The 21541-nt window shown below is 40.6% G+C and overlaps 1 protein-coding gene across 1 annotated transcript; it reads left to right on the plus strand.

Moving 5' to 3' along the window:
• Positions 1 to 5485: 5485 nt before the first annotated feature.
• On the plus strand, positions 5486 to 21166 carry LOC140251832 (transmembrane protease serine 11E-like). Its single transcript, XM_072335927.1, has 10 exons — positions 5486 to 5598; positions 11257 to 11380; positions 12401 to 12516; positions 14255 to 14322; positions 15471 to 15634; positions 16667 to 16705; positions 18261 to 18441; positions 18681 to 18946; positions 19756 to 19898; positions 20297 to 21166. Exons 1-10 carry the CDS (start codon positions 5506 to 5508, stop codon positions 20456 to 20458), a joined length of 1356 nt encoding a protein of 451 aa, XP_072192028.1. The 5' UTR covers positions 5486 to 5505; the 3' UTR covers positions 20459 to 21166.
• Positions 21167 to 21541: the final 375 nt, after the last annotated feature.

The following is a 21541-nucleotide window of genomic DNA, read 5'->3' on the forward strand; positions in this document are numbered from 1 at the left end:
GGTCTCTTTGGAAACCCACCTGTACAGAGATGAGCCAAAACGAGCTTTGTGATTCTGTTTGTGCGATCCATAAATTGATGTTTGTAAAGACAAGTGAATGTGACCGAAATCAAGGGACAGAAACACTTGAGCAATGTTGCATCTTGTGGGAAAACACAGTCAAACTTATCTGCAAGTCAGATTGTAAGTTGCTTTGTCTGTCTGTTCTGCTTTTTCTTCATGAAAATGTCTGAATATGCCTTTTTTGAATACTTAGAAGAAACTACTTAAAGTATTTTCTACTTAAATATTGAAAATATTGCTGTTTTATTGGAAGATACTTGTGTGTAACCTTGAGAAAAAGCATAAGCTATGAAGTTTAACAACAGAACAGCATCATGAACTTCTGTGACAGTAATAAATACAGGCACTGACTTTTCCATTCCAAATTGCATAGCCACTAGGCAGTCTTACTTTGTTCACCAAATGTGTCTGCGGATCACAACTGTGAAAGAGTTATAGTGCCCAGTCTTGTGGACTGAACAACTTAAACTTGTGCCTACAAAGGCAGGTAGGTAGAAGTGTGAACGTCTGTTTGAGACACTGTGCCAGCAAGTGACAGGACCAAGTAGATGCTAAAAGCAGTGCTCTGCAAGCACTGTGCCCCAGGTTAGAGAAGATATTTGGACTGTGCAAATTGCTTGAGGTTTTGTTGAGACCATTAGAGGGAAGCTGCCCTGAGCCAGGATCTGGGGACTGGTAGGCTGCATGAACAAGAATTTTCCCCCTGATAAGAGTGATAATGAGTATAGCTGCAGTCTTGCCTTAGCACTAATTTGGCTCATTCACTGCTATATTACAAATGGAATTTTCTGAAAGCAAGTTGAAGTGACCCTTAGTTTGTCAGTGAATGGTTGAAGATCATCCAGATAATGTTGAATGAAATCGAAGCAGCTACTGCATGTAGTAGTGTAGATCCTGACTTTCTGGCAACCTGGGAAGACCACGGGAAGGGTAACAGAACTACTGCAGTCAGTACAATTATGATACTTTACTGCAAGCCTGAAAATGAGAACGATCTTATATTTAAAAGAGAGAGGGGAGGAAAAAAAAAAAAAAAAAAAAAAAAAAAGCTCACATAGTGAATAAAAGCCAATTAAGCTACTTATTTCAGTAAAGGGAAAACAGACCTAGCTCTGGAGTCTTCCTCAGCCTTTCCCTTCAAAAAGGCTTCTTGGTGTCTGTCTGTCTCAAGAGCTGTGTTTAGAACTGCAGCATTGAATTGATGTTGACTTCCTTTAGTCTGGAGGAGCCTCAGGGGAGACCTCATTGCTCTCTATAACTACCTGAAGGGAGGTTGTAGTGAACTATTGCTGATGGGTGGATGGTTGGACTGGATGATCTTGTAGGTCTTTTCCAACCTTGGTGATTCTGTGATTCTTCATGAAGAGAGAACTAGGATCTGAACAAAAGGAGTGGAACAATTTGTCAGGAATATTTGTAAATGCAAATATCTTCTCAGGAGTTTTCTATTCTGATATGAATTTAGGATTGTTGTGAATGAAGTGAGTTGTTTTCTTAGCAGGTGATTATCACCTCACTTAGTTATTTTTTCCATACCATTTATGAATATAATGAATAACAGAGATTCCTATGAGATGTGACTTGGCTTCAACAAAAATCATTATCATTTTCCTCTCTTTCCTCTATTTTAATTTGTTTTTCCATCTTTAACCTTTGTGTCTCATGGCAGCTTGGGTCTTTTAAGAAGCCCTTTGTAAGACATCTTGTTTAAGTCAGATCTATCTCATTCATCGGCTTGCTCGATAATTAATATAGATTTTCAAAGCAGGCCTTGGATTTACAAAATCTATTATGGTTCTACTCCACATAACATATCTATGGGATATGTATGATATGGGATGTTATTTTATTCTGTTCTTATATTACTTAGTTGCTTGTGCTAATTTATCTCTTTTCTCAGATCTTAACTACATTGTCAAACGTTTTTGGTTTTTTTTGAGGATTATTTTTCCAGTTTTCTCCAGTCATCTGGCAGTAGAGTGGTGTTGGGTGAGAGGCTGCATACCATCAACAAGTGTAGTTTTTCATCCTTTACCTGGTTGAATATTGTCTGTTCTCAAGAGCTATCTTCTTGCTGTTAGCTTTTCTCTCCACTCCCTTCTACTGATAATTTATTTCTAAGACAAATCGTCTAGTTGGTTCTGATATGCCTCTACCTGTCTGTGTTTGTGCAATTTATGTGCCTAAGTGTATTACCTTTTCCATTTCTTCACCTGCTCTATGTTTTTTTGTTCCCCGTTGTTAGTTTTTTTCCTTATGTATACCTTTGAGATTTTCGAAAGCTTTTTTATTTGACAGGCAGGATGTGTTTTTTCTAACATGATGTCTTGAAATAGTCTGTATGTCTCCAGAGATTTTGCTGTTTTTTTTAGGTTCTCCCTTCAGGTGCACTGATGTTTTTGTATGTATGTGGTTGCTGTCTTTGAAACTGAGCATGGCAGTAGCTGGTCTTCTGGCTTTGGCCTCCCTGTAGAAGTGTTGACCTAGATGCTTATACTGTCCAGGTACATGGTAGAAATATTATAAAGCAATTTTATGTACCAGTCAGGTCTGAATCCAGAGTTGCTTCCCATCCTGAGTGTTTCCTCACAGCATGCAGAAATCCAGTATTACCTGACTGCTCAGTGTAAAGATTTTAGATTTTATTTGAAAGTAATTGAAATAATTGTTCCCTGGCATTTTTCTTGTCTTCCTGCCACCACACTTCCTTTAGGCCAGCTGTGTAGTTGTGTTTATGCCCTTGTTTACAGTAAAGTATTCCAGGACTGTGATACCTCTACTTTCTCAGATAATTCTGTTAAATATGGAAGCACTGTTTTGGCTTTCCCTCTCTGCATCCTGTTCACGTTGGCCTTTTTTTTTTTTTTTTTTTTTTTTTTTTTTTTTTTTTTTTTCTTCTCTTTTTTTTGTCAATTTGATCTATTCTTTACTTGAGGATGCAGCGTCTATCATAGCATTCAGAATAGCATACCCCCCATGCATCAGACTGCTTTCTGCTAGTCAGTTTATAATGCTTGTATGCTATTCCTGTTAGGATGTATAGATGTTGTTTTCCTAATCATCCTTTGCTAGGATCCATCTAGCCCTTAAGCTTTCCCAGTCCCTGATGAATCTGTACCTCTCTTTCTTATTTTGTTGCTTTAGCCATGCACTGAGACTGCTTTCCTACTGGCTGTTATGGGCATTCTGGTCTTCGGCTTCCCACTTGGCATCCTACATTCTGCCTGCAGACTCTTTCTTCTTCCCTCACTTGTAGTGGTACCTATGCAGATCACAATCCCTCCTAATTCCTTAGCATTTGTCTAGGCTTCTCTTTGCACCAACAGGCAGAATCTCTCTGCAATCATGTGCTAAACCTGTTAGGTACTTGGTAATGGTGGCTGTTCATCTGAGTTGGAAGAGACACTTTAGGGTGTTACAGTCCATCTCCCCTCTGATGAATAGAGACATCTGCAGCTAGATCTGGTTGCACAGAGCCCTGTCCAGCCTGACCTTGAATGTCTTTAGGAATGGGGCATCCACCACCTCACTGAGCAACCTATCCCACCCTTACTGTAAGAAAAATTTCTTCCTTGTATCAAATATAAATCTCCTTCAGTTTGAAGCCATTTCCCTTTATCCTGTCACAGGAGACTCTGCCAAAGATTTTGTCTCCTTCCTACTTATAGCCTCCCTTTAGATACTATAAGATCTCCCCCAAACCTTCTCTTCTCCAGGCTGAACAACCCCAATTCTCTCTGCCTGTCCTTGTAGGATATGTGTTCTATCTATCAAATCATTTTTGTGGCCTTCCTCTGGACGTGATGTAACAGGCCCATATCCCTCCTGTACTGGGGACTTCACAAGACTTTACTGTCCCTTTATTCTAGATGGAGTTTCTTCTGCAAGGAAGCATTGTCTATAAAAGAGAATACAGGAGATAGAGGACCATTAACCAGGCTTATTACATCCTTCACTAGTTTTGGTTCATTCTTGACATTAAACTAGACCTGAAAAAGCTTTTCAAATGGGTTGTTTTGCCTGCAGGTGAGAGCATTCAGAGTATTTCTGTGACGCCTCCATGTCATGCATTCTTCCATCTGCGCCATGACAGCCATCAGAAGGGGCTCTTTCTCTGAGTATTTGGGACTGCCTGAAGTATTCACACCATCTGGACCACCTGGATCAGGTAATCATATGACATTTGATTCTTTATCCTCAGAAATTCTCACCCTCTAGCTAAGCTTTTGTCTACATTTCTCTTGCATATCTAGACTGACTCAATAAAAGTTTGCCATTATGGAATGGAAATGCAGCTTGCGGTTAAAGTATTGAGAAACAATAACATGATGCATTATTAGTAACTGTATTTATTGCATTTCATAATAAATTATGAAGAGACCCTGACTGAATCTAAATTATGAGAAGCTAAAGCCTATCATTAAGCTTTGTTTAGTACAGAAGAAGCTGGCCTTCCCAAGGGGGCAGTACTCCAGTTATTTGTCTATGGACTTCATGTAAAGTGGAAGCAAAAGCTCCAGCCACACAAGAAGTACTTGGAGCAGCATGTTTCTTAGCTGGTGATTCCTGAGTTACAGAGGAGTCAAATGAGGAAAGAATTCCTAGATGTTAAAAACTTTATTGCAGCAAAGCAAAGAAAGTATCTGCCACACACACAAGCATCTTGGTCTGATGTTCTGTCCTTTAAATTGGCTTCCTGGAACAAATCTGTGCATAAGGTTGTGTGGGCATATATGCTTTTGAGCGAGTTTAGTGAAGTTAAAATTGAGTACATTTTGAGAAATGCTACCTTAGGTTAGTTTGTGCTTGTGATAATTGACTTCCCAATTAACTTGCCATAACTAGCACGAGTAGAAATGCCTATGTAAACATAAATACCACATGCAATCTAGAAGATTTTTTCCAGAATGGGCATGTCTGTGGCTAGGAGTTCTCAATCAAAATCAACATCTAAGAAACTAGAGAATAATCACAAACTTGACCTCATAGTAACAATTACACACCAGTTCTTATCTGACCAAACAGCACCTTTTAAGGCAGCTGAGGCACATGCCACTGAGCCTTCTTCAACACAAATCAGTTCTTTATCCAACCTCAGATTGAAGATTGTCTCTCTAACACATGCAATCTTTTCGTACTTGTCCTGACTATAATTTCTGGCTTGTTTTTTTAATTATACCAAAGAAGGAAATAAGCTTTGTATGCTCACAAAATTTTCTTGTCTCTTCTGATTTGGGGTGTTGCAGGGCGTGTAGTTAATGCTCTGAAAAGGCTTTGGGATTCCTGGATGAAAGGTGTGATGAAAGAAGTGTACTGTTATTGTTTTAGGGGAGGAATCATGCTACTGGGTAAGCCTCTGTCACCGAGACTTGCTGGACTTGTTTGTTCTGACTTGCCTATGACTCCTTTCTTTCCTAATTCAAGCGATAAAGCCTCAAGTCTATGCTGAGATGCTGCACAGTGTGTTGTGGAGTTCAGGACGGTACATCTCCCAGACAAAAGACACGCTTTCTGACTTCTCACTGGTACCCAAAGGTGAGTGCTACAGCCATCAGACTTGCTACTCCGTGGTTTTGTGCAGCACGGCTATATAGCATATGGATTTTTTTGGCAATTTCTGAGCTTTGACTAAGGTGGGGGTTGGAGAATGAATGGCTCTAGTTCTGAGTTAGCTTCTGATTTGGGCTGCCTTCTATGCACCTGTAATCCTTATACTTCACCCTTTCTCCTCACACAAAAAGCATTTGTTTTCCAAGAACTCCTGCAAGGTGGTCTATGGCCACAGGGTGTTGTGGGGGGGCGAGTGAGAATCCTCTCACTACACTGTAACTCTGATCTACCCTTCTTGCTGCTGCAGTTAACATGTTGCAGTCACAATTGCTGACAGCGTGGTATGAGATGGTAAGTAGGATGAAGTCATAGAAGTAGCTTCTTGTGATTCTGATTACTTTAGTGGACATTTTGTAGTCAGTGAAGTGTTAATATGTGCAGAATCCTCTTGGAAGTGTACCAAATCTTGTACCACACCATTTCACCCACCCTATCTTGGAATGAAAATCAGACAGAAAAAAACATGGATATTTTAACTGCTTGTCTAATACCTCACTTCTGGAGTACCGTGAAAAGGGGAGGAACAACAGACTGAGCTCTTTTCAAAAGCTGAAAACCAGAGATCTACTGCTGTATTCTGAAACTGCTGAACTAATAGAATAAGGTAGTAGTCTATGATCAAAGTATAAAATGATTTAGAAGTTGCAGAACTGTATTGTAAACCAATTGTGTTCAGAGACCAAGTACTTAATTTCCCTTATGCTATAGTGACATCTCATACCTGCATGCAAGCTGTAAAGTCCTTATGTATGTACCTTCCTAATTCTCCTAAAACTTGTTACAGAGCAGGAGTCTTTCTCAAGACGTTGGCTGTGACAACCAATTACAGAGAAATGTGTTATTAATCAAGTTCATTTCAGTTGTTAGCTTTGTTATGTCCCACAGATTGTTGTACAAGTATGGTAGGCAGGGTCTATCCCAACAATTATAGAACTTACAATCTCCTAAAAGCTATACACAAAATAGATGAGAGAAAGGAGCAAAAAAATGTTTTGTGCTGATTGCAGAGTTGATCAAATAACCAGGGAAGACTGTTTGAGCAGCATTTTGTATTGTCTTAGACTTTATGCCAGAGGCTAAATGCTGCTGTTGAATTTTGTAAAGACTTTGACTTTGTTGTCCTTTACTAGCTATAGTGAGCTTCTGAAAAGCAGCAAGACCTTAGCAGAATTGGACAGTTAAGGGGTGAAGTAGAAGAAAAACACTAGATTGATATGATTGTTTATGGAAGAGGTGGGAGTGGAATTAGCATTGTTTGCGTGGCCATGTGCTTTTGCTGCTGGTCTCCTGACATAGTCCACTTGGAAGGCTGAGACCTCCCTGCTCTGAAAACTATTCCCTCACAGTCTACATTAAGAGGCTTTTGGTCTGTAATATACTAGCAAAAAGTTTCAGAACAAAACTCTTATCTTAGCGAGACTATGAGCGAACATCAGACCTCCTCTAACCATCCTGCCAAAGAAGGTTGCTTCAGGGATGTAGTTTAATGTTTCACTCACTGAGCCAGCAGATAAGTTTGTTCAGTTGTCTTGTGAAAGTGCCCCAGTTCTATGAAGGGTGATTGGAGTGATTGTGGATTGTGGGACTTATGCCTGAATCCTAGAATGGAAAACTGGCAATGACTTAAGTATGGAGAGACTCTCATCAGCATGTTTGCAGACCTCATTCTTTTTTGAGTACTGCAACATCGTTAAGCAGGGATTGGGCTAAACTTATTATAGGAAGACAACAGCAGATTGGATGGCAAAATGGAAGAGTTGATATTATTTATTCTATGTCAAGCTTGGCAAAACACTTTGAAGACTTAGGTTAAGACATCAGAAAAAATCAAGGGTGGATTCCTAAAAGGGCAACCTTCCCTGCTTACCCAGCACCTAGAGCCTCTTCCCAGGACACAGGTGGCAGTTTGACTTTCTTTCTTTGTCTGAACTGTTTTCCATTTAACAAACATCAGTTTTTTGGAATTGATGTTATTGAGGCTTTTGATAAAACACAGTAGTTCAACTAGGAGAGATGGCAACTTGAAACGCTATCCATTATCTCATTGATTTTGCAAGTAAGATCAGACTTGTACTCCAGTAAAATTTCAGTACAAGTGTTTCTGATGTTTCAGTAACTATTAATATAGCTTTACTTCTTGCTACATTTCACTTATTTTTAAAATATCCTTTATCAGAGCTTGTTATGTATCTATAAACACACCTTTACTGTGTTGATATGAAATTAAGTTGTTTCTGAAGTTCATTTGGATGGCTTTTTTTCATATGTAATAACATTTTAGTCATCAAAATGCTTTCTTTGGTGCAGAGCCAAGATGTGTGAAGCGTGAGAATAATAGTTCACATTTCCAGACCTAAATGAAACATGATAAGCTTGTCAGATGCTACGGTCATTAGATCATTGTGGTCTTCTTGGGAATTAAGTAGGTTTTAAATGAGTACTGACTGCTAGAGGAGGTCTGATGTTCGCTCATAGTCTCACTAAGGTAAGAGTTTTGTTCTAAAACTTTTTGCTAGTATAGTACAGACCAAAAGCCTCTTGATACAGACTGTAAGGAGATAGTTTTCAGAGCAGGGAGGTCTCAGCCTTCCAAGTGATGATCTCTTAGGGATTACTTTTGAGGAATTAAGGTTATTTTCATGCTCTCACTAGAGTGGCTACTGTGCTGGAGGACAAGTGTATTGGTGTTTCCTGAATTCTCTTGGATTTCTCTCCTGAGAATGAATGTTATAAGGAAAATATGAGTTTATAAGTGAAGGTGATCAGATCATCCCTGCCTCTGCATTCTTCAGCACGACAGAGGAGTCACTGTTTCTTTAGCCAAGGGTGTGTAGTTGGGTGGAGCAGAGTTTTCTTGGTGACTGAAGCATAGAGAAGATCATGCCGAAGTCTGGTTGCTGAACATAGGGGTCCATCTGCCACTGAACTATTTAACTACAGAGACAGCAGTCCAAGGCACAGGAATCCCTGCCAGGTGGTTATTCTTGTAAAGCATGAGAATCCTGAACTTCATGAAATAATAGCAAAAAGGCTAGAGGAGTGAAGGAGCTAGTTGGTGATGTAATATGTGATTACTGACTGAATGTGCGGACTGCACATAATCTGAACAAGAACTGTCTCTTCCTAATGTTGTAGTCAGCCTTGGCATGCACTGCTCCAATGCAAGCAGTACATGCTTAGTGTTGCCTGTATTCAAGCTTTTCTGCAAAGATTATAGCTGCTTGTGGGACAATAATAATATTTTCTGTGCTGTATGAAGACAGAGTATTTCTCATAAAGCTCTAAGCAGGACAGTTTTTCTTCCCAATGCCTCTGTGCAGCTGGTGACTTGCAGGTCTGCTGCTGAAGTGAACAGAAAAGATAGATGCTCCTTACCTAGGTCTTGTACTTGGGCAGCACAGCTGAAGGATGCATACTGTCAGCTGTACACTTCAGGAGGATGTGGGACTTGGCATTTTCATTCCACAAATGATTTTTCTCGTCCTAGTTCTTTCTTTTGCAAGGCGGAGATAAGAGCATCCTTCTAAAGAGAGAAAACTGGGATCTGAAGAGGTGTTTCTGCTTTAGTTTGTATGTCCATATGCAAACTAATAACCTGTATGCGTATAGAAATATACTGAAGGGCTTCCTTTCAACTATTTTCGTAGGACTGAATAGTATGTGCCCCTGCAACTTGGAGATTCCGTAGAAAGCAATTCTGACTGGCTCAGACTTTGAGGCAGCTTTCTCATGCTCTACAATCTGCTCTGCATAGACCATCCAACAGGAACTAAGCCTGTCTAGTGGGAAGACAGGTAGATTTGCAGAAAACTTTTACAGCAAAACTTAGCAGTGAACACCACCTGTTTGAGGGCATAAAAATCTTTCCTGCCTCCCTTCTTAAGAAACAGTCTGGATACATACCAGCACTCACTAGCTAAAACCAAACTTTTGGGTGAGGAGATTACTGTGTAAGTTGTTTCCAGCTACATCTTCTCTTGCTGAACACCTCTGTGTGCAGACATCTCTGCTTCTTTTGTGGCTCTACCATTATTTTTTTTTTTCTTTTCCTGATTTGTGTTTCTTGCCCTGTCTTCCTCATAGCTTTGCTCAACTTTCTTGCCCTTTAAGGCAGAGTGTAGAACTCCATTCAGTCTCCCCTGACTTCACAATTCTTTGCTGCCATAGGTTTGTACATTGCGCCTTTATCTTCTCTGCTGATTTGTCCTCTGGGCACACATCTTAAGCCACTGGCAGGTTTTGCTGTTACCCTTTTTTGCTGTCTCAGTTTTGCTTTCACTGTGCTGCCTTGTCACCCCAGAAAACATGAGAAAACGTGTGAGCTCTCCATCTCTCCACCTGTCTGTTCATTACTTCTCCTGTCTTCTCAGGTGTTGTTCAGAAATGACTGTGTCAAAGGCCTGAAAAGGGGGAATATAACATCAAGTGTGTCTGACCCACAGCAAATGCAAACCTGGTTTAGTGGTAATAAAACAGTATAGTGACTAGTTAGCTAAGTACCTCCTCCTCAGAGCTTGCAATTTCTGTATTTCATTTCAGTCATCTTGAGGAGTTATTCCATGTGTTCTTCTAACAACTTGTACTAATGTCAACCACAATGTAGAGACTCAATGCATGGTTTGACAATATATACACAGCACACTGTAGAATTACTAGGGTTCTGAAATAATTGCAGTTAAATCTTTGCATTGTGGTACAGCAACGCTACTGAGGACAGTTGCAAAACTGCAGTTTTCCTACCGTTCTCTTGCTTAATGCTGCATAAGAGGAAATAAGTGGAAGGAAAAGACTCATTCTTCCTTTATCCACATGTGAGTCAGGTTCCAAACCTTTTCACAAGTCTGTTGTTTACTTTTAGTGTGTCACTAAGACTGGGTCTTGCTGCAGTGTGTTGACACGTTAGTAAATATTTCTCTTCTCTCTGTCACATTGTCTGGCAGGAGCCACAACAGTGTCTCTTACAACATACGCATGCTTTTGGTGTGAAAAAACCCAAACCCAGCAGGAGACCAATATGTGTTACTACTCATAATGAAGCAAAATAACACAAAAGTGTACTTTGTAGCATCTCTTATATAGTGCAGAAGTTACCACATCAGTCATGAGTTATTACAGTCAAGTTCAGCTTAAGCACCTGTCTGGGCAGCAAAATGCACTTGAAATCTGTGTAATATTTGTTGATGAGAAATAGTATCTACTAGAAATAACCTACACTATACTTGTGGCTTTTCTCAGAGGCGGATGTGAGGTAATGAAGGCAAAATGGAATACAGGAGATTCTTACTAAATATGAGGAAAAAAGCTTTTGCTGTGAGGAGTGTGATAACAAACTGAACCAGGATCCTGAGAGGCTATGGGATCTCTGTCCTTGGAGATACTAAAAACCTGATAAAGCCTGGGGAAACCTGATCTAATGGGAGTTAGTTTGAGAACTTAAGAGCCCTAGTATTCAGGGGCATTTCCAACCTACCTGCTTCTGCGAGTTTGTGCTGAGTTAAGCTGGGCCAGGTACAGTTTTGCACAGGACGTGCTATTGTGTTTCTAACAGAGTTGAATTTTTACATATTTTCTTTTTCAATGCAGGTATTGACTCAGATGGACTCAAGAGGGAGGAATGTGAATCCATGGAAGATAGCCCTCATCGTTGTATCAGTAATAATTGGTCTGGTCCTCATAATTGGCTTGATTACTTATCTTTTGTGCCACTGTAAGTGCATCATTTTGTTGTCTTGAGTATCTATTGTGTTTCACTTGCTGTTGTAGTCCTGCCCAGTGATTTAGTTAAGAAATCTACTGTGGGTATAGAATCTGCATGGGAACTTATTAGATCCTGTTAAAGTCCTTACTAATTGGAAATCCTGCAAGATTACTTAAAATATCACTTGCTTGAATGGGGATTTAAAGTTTGTCCATTCTTCAGTTTGTCTTGCCCTGCTACCTCCACTGTTATCCATAGTTAGACAATAACTGTGTGTTGTGTGTAAGCCTAGAAGTATGTCTCAACACTCAGGTGATGTATGCATAGTAATCTTGGTCTTGAACAAGGTTTTTGCAGAAACCATCTGGCACAACATTGCAGAAAGAGAAAGGATGGAGGTTTGGGCTTTCTGGAGTCCTGATTGCCAAGGACTCTGTTTCAATAGTAACTGAGTGATGAAACTCTGTTTCCACTGCTTTGAGGGGTTTTGAAATTAATTTCTGCCATGACAGAAGTAGTTGCATTGCTGTCTTTGCTCACCAAGATTCAGCAAGGCCATAGATAATTGTAGGGTTCTAGACAATCTAGTGGCAGAGACACAGCTTATTTTTTCAAATAGCTTTTTGCTAATTCTGTATTGTAAGGGCCATCAGCCATTCACCTGAGGGACCGATTTTAACCTTAACCCAGCTGCTGAATGAATGTGAAAAGCTCTGGGAGGGCCACTTGCCTCTGAGGGGCAGGGACATGCCAGGAGGCATCTAGTTTGATGGTCCTCAGAGAAGATTTGTGGCGAATGTAATTTAGAACTGCTTGGATAGTTGTAAGGGTGGAAATAAGTCTTCAGCTGTGTGGTGAGACAAGATGTCCCAGATTCCCCTTGCCTCACTGTGCTGTCCAGAGTTTGGCCACAACTGATAGTGTCACAACCAGAGCCTAGGAGCCTTGTGCTGTGATTTGCACAGAACTATGCATGTCTGATTTGTACTGAAGGAGTGAAGCAACTTTTCCTCTTCCTCTCTTATGTAGATCAGGACCGATATTACAATGCAACTTTCCTTATCACCAATGTTCCATATGACCTTCAGTATGGAAGGCAAACAACGGAGGAGTTCAGATACCTGAGCCAAGAGATTGAAACCATGGTAAACTAAGTTGTTTCTCTGTCTCTACCTGGCCTATGGTGAAGAATTTCCTACAGTTGTGTGGTTGGAAATAAGTCAGGGATGACTGTGCTTCATGCTCATGTACCTAGATTATATAGTCTATATTAGGCTATTCCAAGGGCAAAAGCTAGGACAATTAAACATTGGAGTAAGAAGAATCTCTTCTCTGGCTCTGCTATTCACCTTTGCTTAGTGGTATAATTGAGACTACCTAGTCTGCTACTGCCAATAGAGTAACTGCCAATGACAAGGTTAAATGTTAAATGCTTGGGAAATAGGGGAGATTGCTAGGGCGGAAGAACTCTATTGAAAGTCTGTCATGCATATAGCTGTCAATCATGGTGTCTGCATGCTTTGTAATTTTTCTATGGTACCTATCTTTCCAAATCATTTAGAGGAAGCTTGGTGGTGGTTTTACTGCTTAGGATGGATGGCAAAAACAGCACAATGTGATCAAGGCTGAGCTCACCAGTATTAAATGTTTAGTTCTCTTAGAAATAATCAGGAGTTAGATGCTGAACTACTATTAGGAGCTTAGTGGTTTTGCCATAGTTGCACAGGACTTGCACAGAGAGCAGTGAATGATCCTGTGCAACCTTACACCAAATCAAGAAGGATTTGGAAGCAGTCGTGGGCATAATCAGTGCAGGAATAGCACTCGACTGGTAGAGGATGTTCTTTGCTGGCTGGTGATGTGGATTGTACCCTAGCAATCCAGTTCTATTACTTATTGAACTTAGAGATCTGGGCACTAAAATTGCAAGTCTTCCCTATTAAATTGGAGTTATACTATGGAAATCAGTAACTAAAAGCTGAACTGCCCAGCAGAGGAACAGTTTAAACTCTGTGATGCGTTGTTCCAGTTGGATCCATATAGGGTATAAATCTAGAGCTGTAAGACATTGTTTGCCCTGCACACGCCTACTGGCAGCAGTACTGTTGCTTGGCATTCTTTTCCCTTCAGCAAAGATACCAGAAAGCTAGGGTGGTATAGAAAAGAGAAATAAAATATTTCTAAGATGCACAAAGTACAGTAAGAAAGGCTTATATGGACAAAATAGCAAAAGAAGTCCTTGTAACTTATTTAAAACAGAAAGTTGGGACTGCATGTCTTTCTGGCAGCTGTTATATGATTTGGTTCAGGACAAGTTCACTATAGATTGTAGAATCACATAATCAGTCAATTCATCCCCATTGCCTCTTGTCCTGTCACTGGACACCACTGAAAAGAATCTGACTCAGTCTTCTATGCTTCTTAGTCATCTTCCAGTCATTTTATGTCCTCCTCAATCATCTTCTGACTCTAGCTTTCAACAGGGAGTGTTAAATTCCTTGTTGCTGTCTCTGCATTCAGGAAGGAGGAATTATATAAGCAATTTTTCCCTGCTCCACTGCAAACTTGTCAGCTTTGTCTTTTAAATGTTACTGTAGTGATAAAGAGACCTTGCTTTGTGCAAGCAGGATATTGTGTGCTTGCTGTCTGTTCCATTAACCCTGTAGTTGAAAAGGTGCCCGGAGAGTAGAACAGAGAGCAGAATTTGCTAACTCAACTGTTTATTTTGATTCTGCAATCTCCAGTGGAATTTCAGCAGTAGCTCTGGTGTAGAGATGGGTCTCTAAAGGAAGTTTTTATTTTTTAGGGGTTCCCAAGACTGTTTTGGTTTGAGAGGATGCATGTATTACAGGTATATTTTGATATATTCTTTTCCTTTAACAGATGTCTAGAGTATTTAAGGGGTCCTTTCTGAGCCGCAAGTACATTAGATCTCATGTTGTCAGTCTAAGGTAAGTAACGTGAAGGTCAGGAACAAGCAGAAACGTGATAAATATAATTTCTTCCTACCCCTTGACCACAGGGAATGTACATGTTTGCTTATGCTTGGATCATGCCAGCTGGGTATCTTAAGTCTTGGCTTGTTGTTTGTTTCCTTCAGAATTTTCAATATTTGTGAGGGCTTAGGCTACTTCAGAAGTGAGCAAGGAAGAGAAAATAGGCCCTATACTTCTGCAGATTGATTACCTGCACACCAGTTCTCTGTGGCTGTGATGCAGTAAATGAATTGTTAGGTGATCCCAGCCTTCACTGCTAGTTAAGCTTGAGTGATCCAATCAGCATTTTATTCCACATCATGTTTTCTGTAGAAACTCAAGCTGGTGTGTACCCCCCCTGGTACCCCCCTGGTGTACAGCAGGAGATGACTATTCTCCGCCCACTCTGCAAAGATACGAAGGAATAAATTCCAGTCTGAGATATCTGCAGAGAGAGGAAAGGAAGCAAGTGGGACACATGACTTCTATAAACCTGCTATACTCTGTATTAACTGAAACTATAAAATTTGGGACCTAGACTTCAAGCAACCTCTTTACGTTTTAGGCTGACTGAAACACTGCCTCTAAACTTTCACTAGAGACACCTTATCTCTTGCAACTGAGCACTAAGTCAGCTTATCTGCATCTCTGCTGTCTTTGCCTCTAGGTTTCTGTTGGTTTTCCTTTAGACTGTTGGGCTTCATGTTTTTTTTGCTGAAATTAAGTGATCACTCCTTGCTCTGATGACACAAACTATTGAGATTTTTTTTCTCTGGATCCAAAGGAACTTTCTTATAAACTGAGAAGTAACTTAAATGTAAAGAAATACCAGAAGACCTTTCTAATTTCTGTAGGTCTAGACTAAACTGCATAGACACTAAAGGGAGTGACCCTTCCTCTCCTCCCAGAAGATTCTCTCTGATCACTGTTACAGTATGAACCAGGCCTTTTGCTGCCTGCTGACATATGTCATCTTACCTTGCTTGTGCACAGCTATGCTATTCATTCAGTACATCAGTGCAGACCAGACCTGTTCTCATATAAGGAAAGCAGACATCACAAAGCAGGACACAGAGGCTTAGTGGGCAAAGAGATGACACCACTTTGTTTATGTTGGTTTGCAGCCCAGATCCTGGTGGAGTGCTTGTATCTGTTGCTCTGGTATTTAAATTTGCCTCAGCTGACAGTAAGGCAACAAGCTGGAGTCACGTCAACAGTGTGTTACGTAGAAGGCTTGAAACAAGCTCAACGTTCTTGAATGTTGACAAGTCTACCATTAAACTCACAGGCAAGTGGTGTAGGCTTGTGTTTATAGCTTGGAATTTGTTCCTCATGCTTTGCTATTTCAGTATAATGAGTTTCACTTCACTGTGCAAATATGTGCAATTTCTGTTTTCTTTTCTTCTTTTCTCAGACTTGTGGTGTGGGCAAGCCCTATTGCCTTAGTGGCTGACAGCCCAGGAAACTGAAAGAAGTAGTAGCATAAAGAGAGCTAGAGCACACTGATACCCAGTTTACATACATGAGTGAATTCTGCTCTGTGCATCAGAAGTTCTCTGTGTGTGACCTGGCTTTGATACCACAGGCCAAAGTAATTCATCGAAAAAAGATCCAACTTTGCAACCCAAGTTCACAGGTTACTTTGCTAAGGCACACAGTGAATTGGAGAGGAAGCTGTATCACCAGGTTCTTAAATGTGGAGTCCTCAAGCTATTTAAAAAATGCAAGGCTGAGATGGTTCCCTTCTCCATAATCTGTCATTCCCTTTGCATATTTGCCAGATTGCTGTAGCAAGCATTAATAACCAAACATTCCCTGTACAGTAATCCTCTCACAAGAGTTGGTCATTGTTTATCGCCAGAATCTGTCAACAGGAGATCTTGTAGGGAAGAAAGCAATAACTACACAGTTTAGCTTCAGTGAAACCCAGTACTGAGGATCTGTGACCACCTTGCCATAATGAATGTGAACATATGCATATAGGCTTTAGTACAGCATAGGCTCCAGCACATGCAAATGTTATTTGAGCCTATTTAGTCAACTAGTGCTTTTTTCTTTTTTCTTTCTTTTTTTTTTTCTTATTAGCTTTGAGTTAAGACAAGAAAGTGCATCCCTTGTCCTTGCACTTTGAGTGAGGAACAGAAGCATAACAGAACTTATTCAGTAAAGCAAATAACACTTCTTGCCATACTGTTACTACAAGCAGCAATACAAGTAATTCCACTTGTTTGCTGGATACAGGGAGTCTGTCTTAGATCTCATATAGATTACACATAGCAATGTGAAATATCCTCACTGTATTCTTTGTTTTTCATTTTAGAATTGAATAAGGAGAATGGAGATAACCTTTTAAACAACTGTAAGTACATATGTTTTATAGAAAGCATCAAGCGGCTTAGTGCCATCAGTTCAGTGTTTATATTTTTATGCTTGAGATGCAAGTTGAAAAGTAACTTTTTTAAGCTACTAGAACAGTTGGTAATTCATGAGCCAGAGAAGATTTTAGCTCTTTTTTGCCCTTTCTGGAGTTTTGCTTTCTCTGCAGTGTTTACAGCTAGGTATTCCACCTAGATGGTGGTGGGCTTTTATTTTGGCTCTGGTAAGTAGATGAATTGCTGTCAGTGAGCTTTGCACGAGGACTGCAGTTGTTGCGAGCTGAAAATCTTTTTGGATGAGAGACTGTTACCCAATAAAACTAGAAAGACTGAAAAATCAGAGCATTAAAATGGTTGTCCAAGTTGTGTCTTCCAAACATTCCATACATGTAGCCATAAAGGAAGCCCTAGCTTTCTCTGAAAATGGTCATGCCAGATCTTTTCTTCTACAAGACAATCTGCTGCCTGCAAAGCCCTTGTTTAGAACTTTGTTTCATTGTATGTGCATTCATTCCTGCCTCTGCCCTAAGCTGGTAAGCCATTGTCTCTACAGGTATAGCAGCTAATGGCACTCTGAGTATTTTGCTGGCAAAGGAGCTCTTAAACTGGTCATTAATTAATTCATTATTCCTTTCTTCTCTTGCCGCTAACAGTAATTGTTTGCAAGAGAAGGGTTGTTGTCTTGTACACTGCACAGAGCTCATGTCTTCTTTGGGCCTTGGAGGGGAGTCAGAGATTACTGCATAGCTGTGCCAAACACAGAAGTGGAAGTGAGCTATCTGGTGACCTGGCACCATGTGTAACAGCTGCATTATTCCTTCCAAAATGTCTTCCATTCCGCCCTCTTCCACCTGCAAAATTTTGGCAATAGATGTCTGTAAGAGTTTGGAGCTTAAAGCTTGCAGTCTTCAAGGAAAGACCAGAGGATGGGAGAGAGGAAAGCTGTCCACCGTGAGAGCAAGGCAGTGGAGTAGCTCTGGAGAGGGACAGGTTCTGAGTCTTTCTACCATTTTATGCTCTCCAGTGAGGACTTATAGTTCCTCTGTAAATATGGAAACAGAATCAGTACCTTCTCAGCTGTACCAGCTACAAAGGGTCTCTGAGAACTAGAGACCTGTGGCACTTCTGCCTGGCATTGTCTTGGGAATTCAGCATGTTTCACATGAGCTTTTCATGTTTAAGTGGTTTCTTGTTTGGATCCGACTTTTCTCAAGGAACAGAAAAAACTTACTGGAGAAAATAAATAGTCTGGTATGCAGCCTTCAATTGCTGTGGAAGTTCACACTGCTTTGTGTGTCTGACGACTAGTAATGTTTCTACCAATCTTCATTTACATCATATCTATCCTGAGACCCTTGAGAGCACAGCACCTGATTTCTTTGCTCTGCTTTAGGTGGAGGCTGTGTCTTGGCAGCTTTGCCCTTTTGTGCCTGTGCCAGAAGCCATATGGGCCTGCCCAACAGGCAGACCCTGGGTTTCTTCAGTCAGCTATCAGAGCTGCCTTTGTAGTTTTGTTTTGTTTTGTTTGTTTTTTGACAGTCTGTGGGATACGGAAGGAGGCATTCTCCTTCTCAGGAGTGGAAAGAATAACTGATGGACAGCGTGCACGGGATGGAGAATGGCCATGGCAGGCTAGTATTCAGCTTGACGGGACACATTACTGTGGTGCATCAGTGATCAGTAACACGTGGCTAGTGACTGCAGCCCATTGCTTTAAAGCGTAAGTAATCAGTAACCTTCTCATCCTGTAGGCCCTACAACTTAAGGGTGGTGCTCTGATAAATCTACTCTGACTTTTCATGAACCACTGATGTCTTTATCTGCTGGAAGACAATGACGTTTGGCTCTTCTCTGTTCTGTATACAAGCCTGACCATGTGGCATTTTTCTTAAACAGAAAACTGTGTTTCTATGGAAATCTTTTTTGTGTGCTTGTGACATATTTGCCAATGTTTTTCAGAGGAAGAGATCCTCACAGATGGACTGCCAGCTTTGGAATTCTGTTGAGACCTCCAAAACAGAGAAGATATTTCCGAAGAATTATCATTCATGAAAAATACAATGGCCTTATCCCTGATCATGAGTATGATATAGCTCTTGTGGAACTTGCCTCCCCTATTGTGTTCACAAGTGATGTGCACAGTGTCTGTCTTCCTGAAGCATCTTACATATTAAGGGATAATACTTCCTGTTTTGTCACAGGTTGGGGAGCTTTGAGGAATGATGGTGAGTGTCTCCTTATTCCCTGTGGAGGCTTCCTTGCCCCTCACACACCTAAGAAGACTGCTGTTTGATTTTATGATTTTTATTTATTTTGCACTGGTGGACTTAGTTGGTTGGAGGTGTTTTGATCAGTAGCTTGGAATGTGGGAAAAACTCTTGCAGGATGACTTAATTAAGAATTAAGAACAGCTTTTTTGTTGCTGCATGCATTGAAGTGGTCCAATGCATTCTGTTGTCCATTTTCACTGGCCAAGTCCTCTGACCTGATCTAAGACAAACCTTTCGGTTATGTCTGTCACAGATCTATCAAATTTTTGTCAGTTAATCTCTCTTTTATCCTAATTCAGGCTTCAGTTTATCAAGTGGCTCAAATGAGCTTCATGCAAATTGGCTAGTGTCACTGAGATTAGAGATGATGACACTAATTCTGTTAGTAGGAGAGCAATTTGAGCTATAAGCTATATTTCATGATAGACTCTTGAGATGTACAGTAATGGTCTGAAGTTGCTTCGCAGTTAATCAAATGGATCTTTCCAGTGGCGTCAAAAGTACACAGTGTAGCCAATGGTTGAACTGAACATTGAAATGTACAAAAATCCTTTTGCCTATTATGTTAAAGAGCATCTTTTGGGAGTGAAAGATGGGGAACAGCTGTGTTTGGGATAGCAGGTGAAAGACTTGAGGTGAAAATAACTTTCATTAGACATTCTTTAGGCAATGGCAGGAAGGCTGTAGGAAAGCCTGGCTACTCTTAATCCTTGCATATCTTAGATTGTGTACTCTGCAAAGTTGAATACTACTTTTCCTTCTAGGCCCTGGTGTTAATCAGCTTCGACAAGCAGAAGTAAAAATTATTAGCACCGCGGTTTGTAATAGACCACAAGTGTATGCTGGAGCGATAACACCAGGGATGTTGTGTGCTGGATACTTAGAGGGACGGGTGGATGCTTGCCAGGTAAGTCTCATCTTAAGTAAAAAGAAATAGGCAAGATAGTAAGTGATTTTTCCTAGAAATAAGAAATAATTAAGATTCTCCCATGGTATATCTTTTATTTATGGGGCTCAGCATTGTAAGAGATGTAAATTGAGAGCTTCATTGCTTCTAGGTTGTGATCTGCATTTACATGCTTATTGGGTTTTTTTATAGCATACTTTTGAGAGAATGCAGATGTAATGGTCTAGAATAGGAGAGACTGTATTACATACAGGCTGTCAGCCTCTATCCTCTCCGTAAATCATGCAGACATAAACTCATAGCTGTGATCTAGAGAAAAGTCTCTGTCCATTGTAACATAACAGTGTGATGAATATTGTTTGCTTTTTGTTCCTGTCTGCTGATGCTTTTCTCCTTAGGGTGACTCTGGTGGGCCACTGGTGCATGCAAACTCCAGAGGAATCTGGTATCTCGTGGGAATAGTGAGCTGGGGTGATGAATGTGGCAAGGCAGATAAACCAGGAGTGTACATGCGAGTGACTTTTTATCGAGACTGGATTGCTTCCAAAACAGGCATCTGAAACCTGCGGTGGTTTTAAGTTTTGTGGGCTGTGTGAAAGGCTATTCCTCTGACACATTCTGCTCTGTGGTTACCCTCTAAACAGCTGATGCCTTGGCACCTGGTGATGTATCAAGTGCTGGCAAGCTTGGAGTAGTCTAGGACTTGAAATTGGTTTGGCCAACAACCAGAAAGGAATGGACTCAATCATGTGACACAGCAGCTTGTTCTGGAAGTACTCTGTCAAATGGACAAAGACTGGTTTCTGTGCAGCATACAGACCCTCTTCTCTGTGTCCGAATCTTCTGGCTGCTACTCTGTGGGACAAGAATGAGCCTACAAATCTGTTTACCAGGATCTAAAGACAGCTGTAACTAAAATGTGACCCATCCATTTGCTGTGTGCTTTGAAGGCCCTGCCTGTCTGTAGACCAGCTACCATCAAGCCCCTGACTCTAAGACTGCTGCACTTCTGAATTCTCCTCGAGCATTTTTCCTGCATTGTTCCATGGAGCATATGCTAATAATGAACAGATGATGGCTTAGAGAAATTCCATTTCCTAGTATCATGTCATACAGATACCTAAGTGAACTCAGAAGTATTTTTTGCTGTGTTGTCCTGAACAAGCGATTGCTGAGAAAAGCCAGCTTCTGTCCACTGCCTTTGAATGTGTCCACTTCCTTCTTCATATGAACAGCCCACAGCATTTGCCATGAAAGTGATTTCTGGACTTGAGACCAAATAGTACTTTGTGTTCACACTAGTCTATTGTTGTACTTAAATATCTGATATCTGATAAAAAAAGAAATGACCCATAAGTCAAAGTAAAGATATTTTTCCTGTCAGGAATTAATGATTGTGTCTTACTGCTAGACTATATATAAACCATCTGATCTCACAAACTTCATAGTCTCTCTGCCTTCATTTTCAGGAGCCTGATGTTTCTCAAACTTTCTATACCCTACAAGTGGAACGTGCCTGTTCTTGATGAAGTGCCTTCCTTAATGCATCTGCAGAATATTTCCAATGTTTTATTCTGGTTGCTAATACTGACAACAGTGAGGGATCTTAATTGCTAGATACAGAAGTTGCTCATCTGCTTTTG

The sequence above is a fragment of the Excalfactoria chinensis genome, chromosome 4, assembly GCF_039878825.1.
Source record: "Excalfactoria chinensis isolate bCotChi1 chromosome 4, bCotChi1.hap2, whole genome shotgun sequence".
In the NCBI taxonomy this organism is placed as follows: Eukaryota; Metazoa; Chordata; class Aves; order Galliformes; family Phasianidae; genus Excalfactoria; species Excalfactoria chinensis.

Bases quoted from the DNA above. Each gene is read 5' to 3' on its own strand.
- LOC140251832 (XM_072335927.1), top strand. From the start codon at position 5,506: ATGCTGAGATGCTGCACAGTGTGTTGTGGAGTTCAGGACGGTACATCT. The intron at 12,517-14,254 runs GTAAACTAAGTT...TTCCTTTAACAG, and splicing joins GCCAAGAGATTGAAACCATG to ATGTCTAGAGTATTTAAGGG. The intron at 18,442-18,680 runs GTAAGTAATCAG...AATGTTTTTCAG, and splicing joins GCAGCCCATTGCTTTAAAGC to AGGAAGAGATCCTCACAGAT.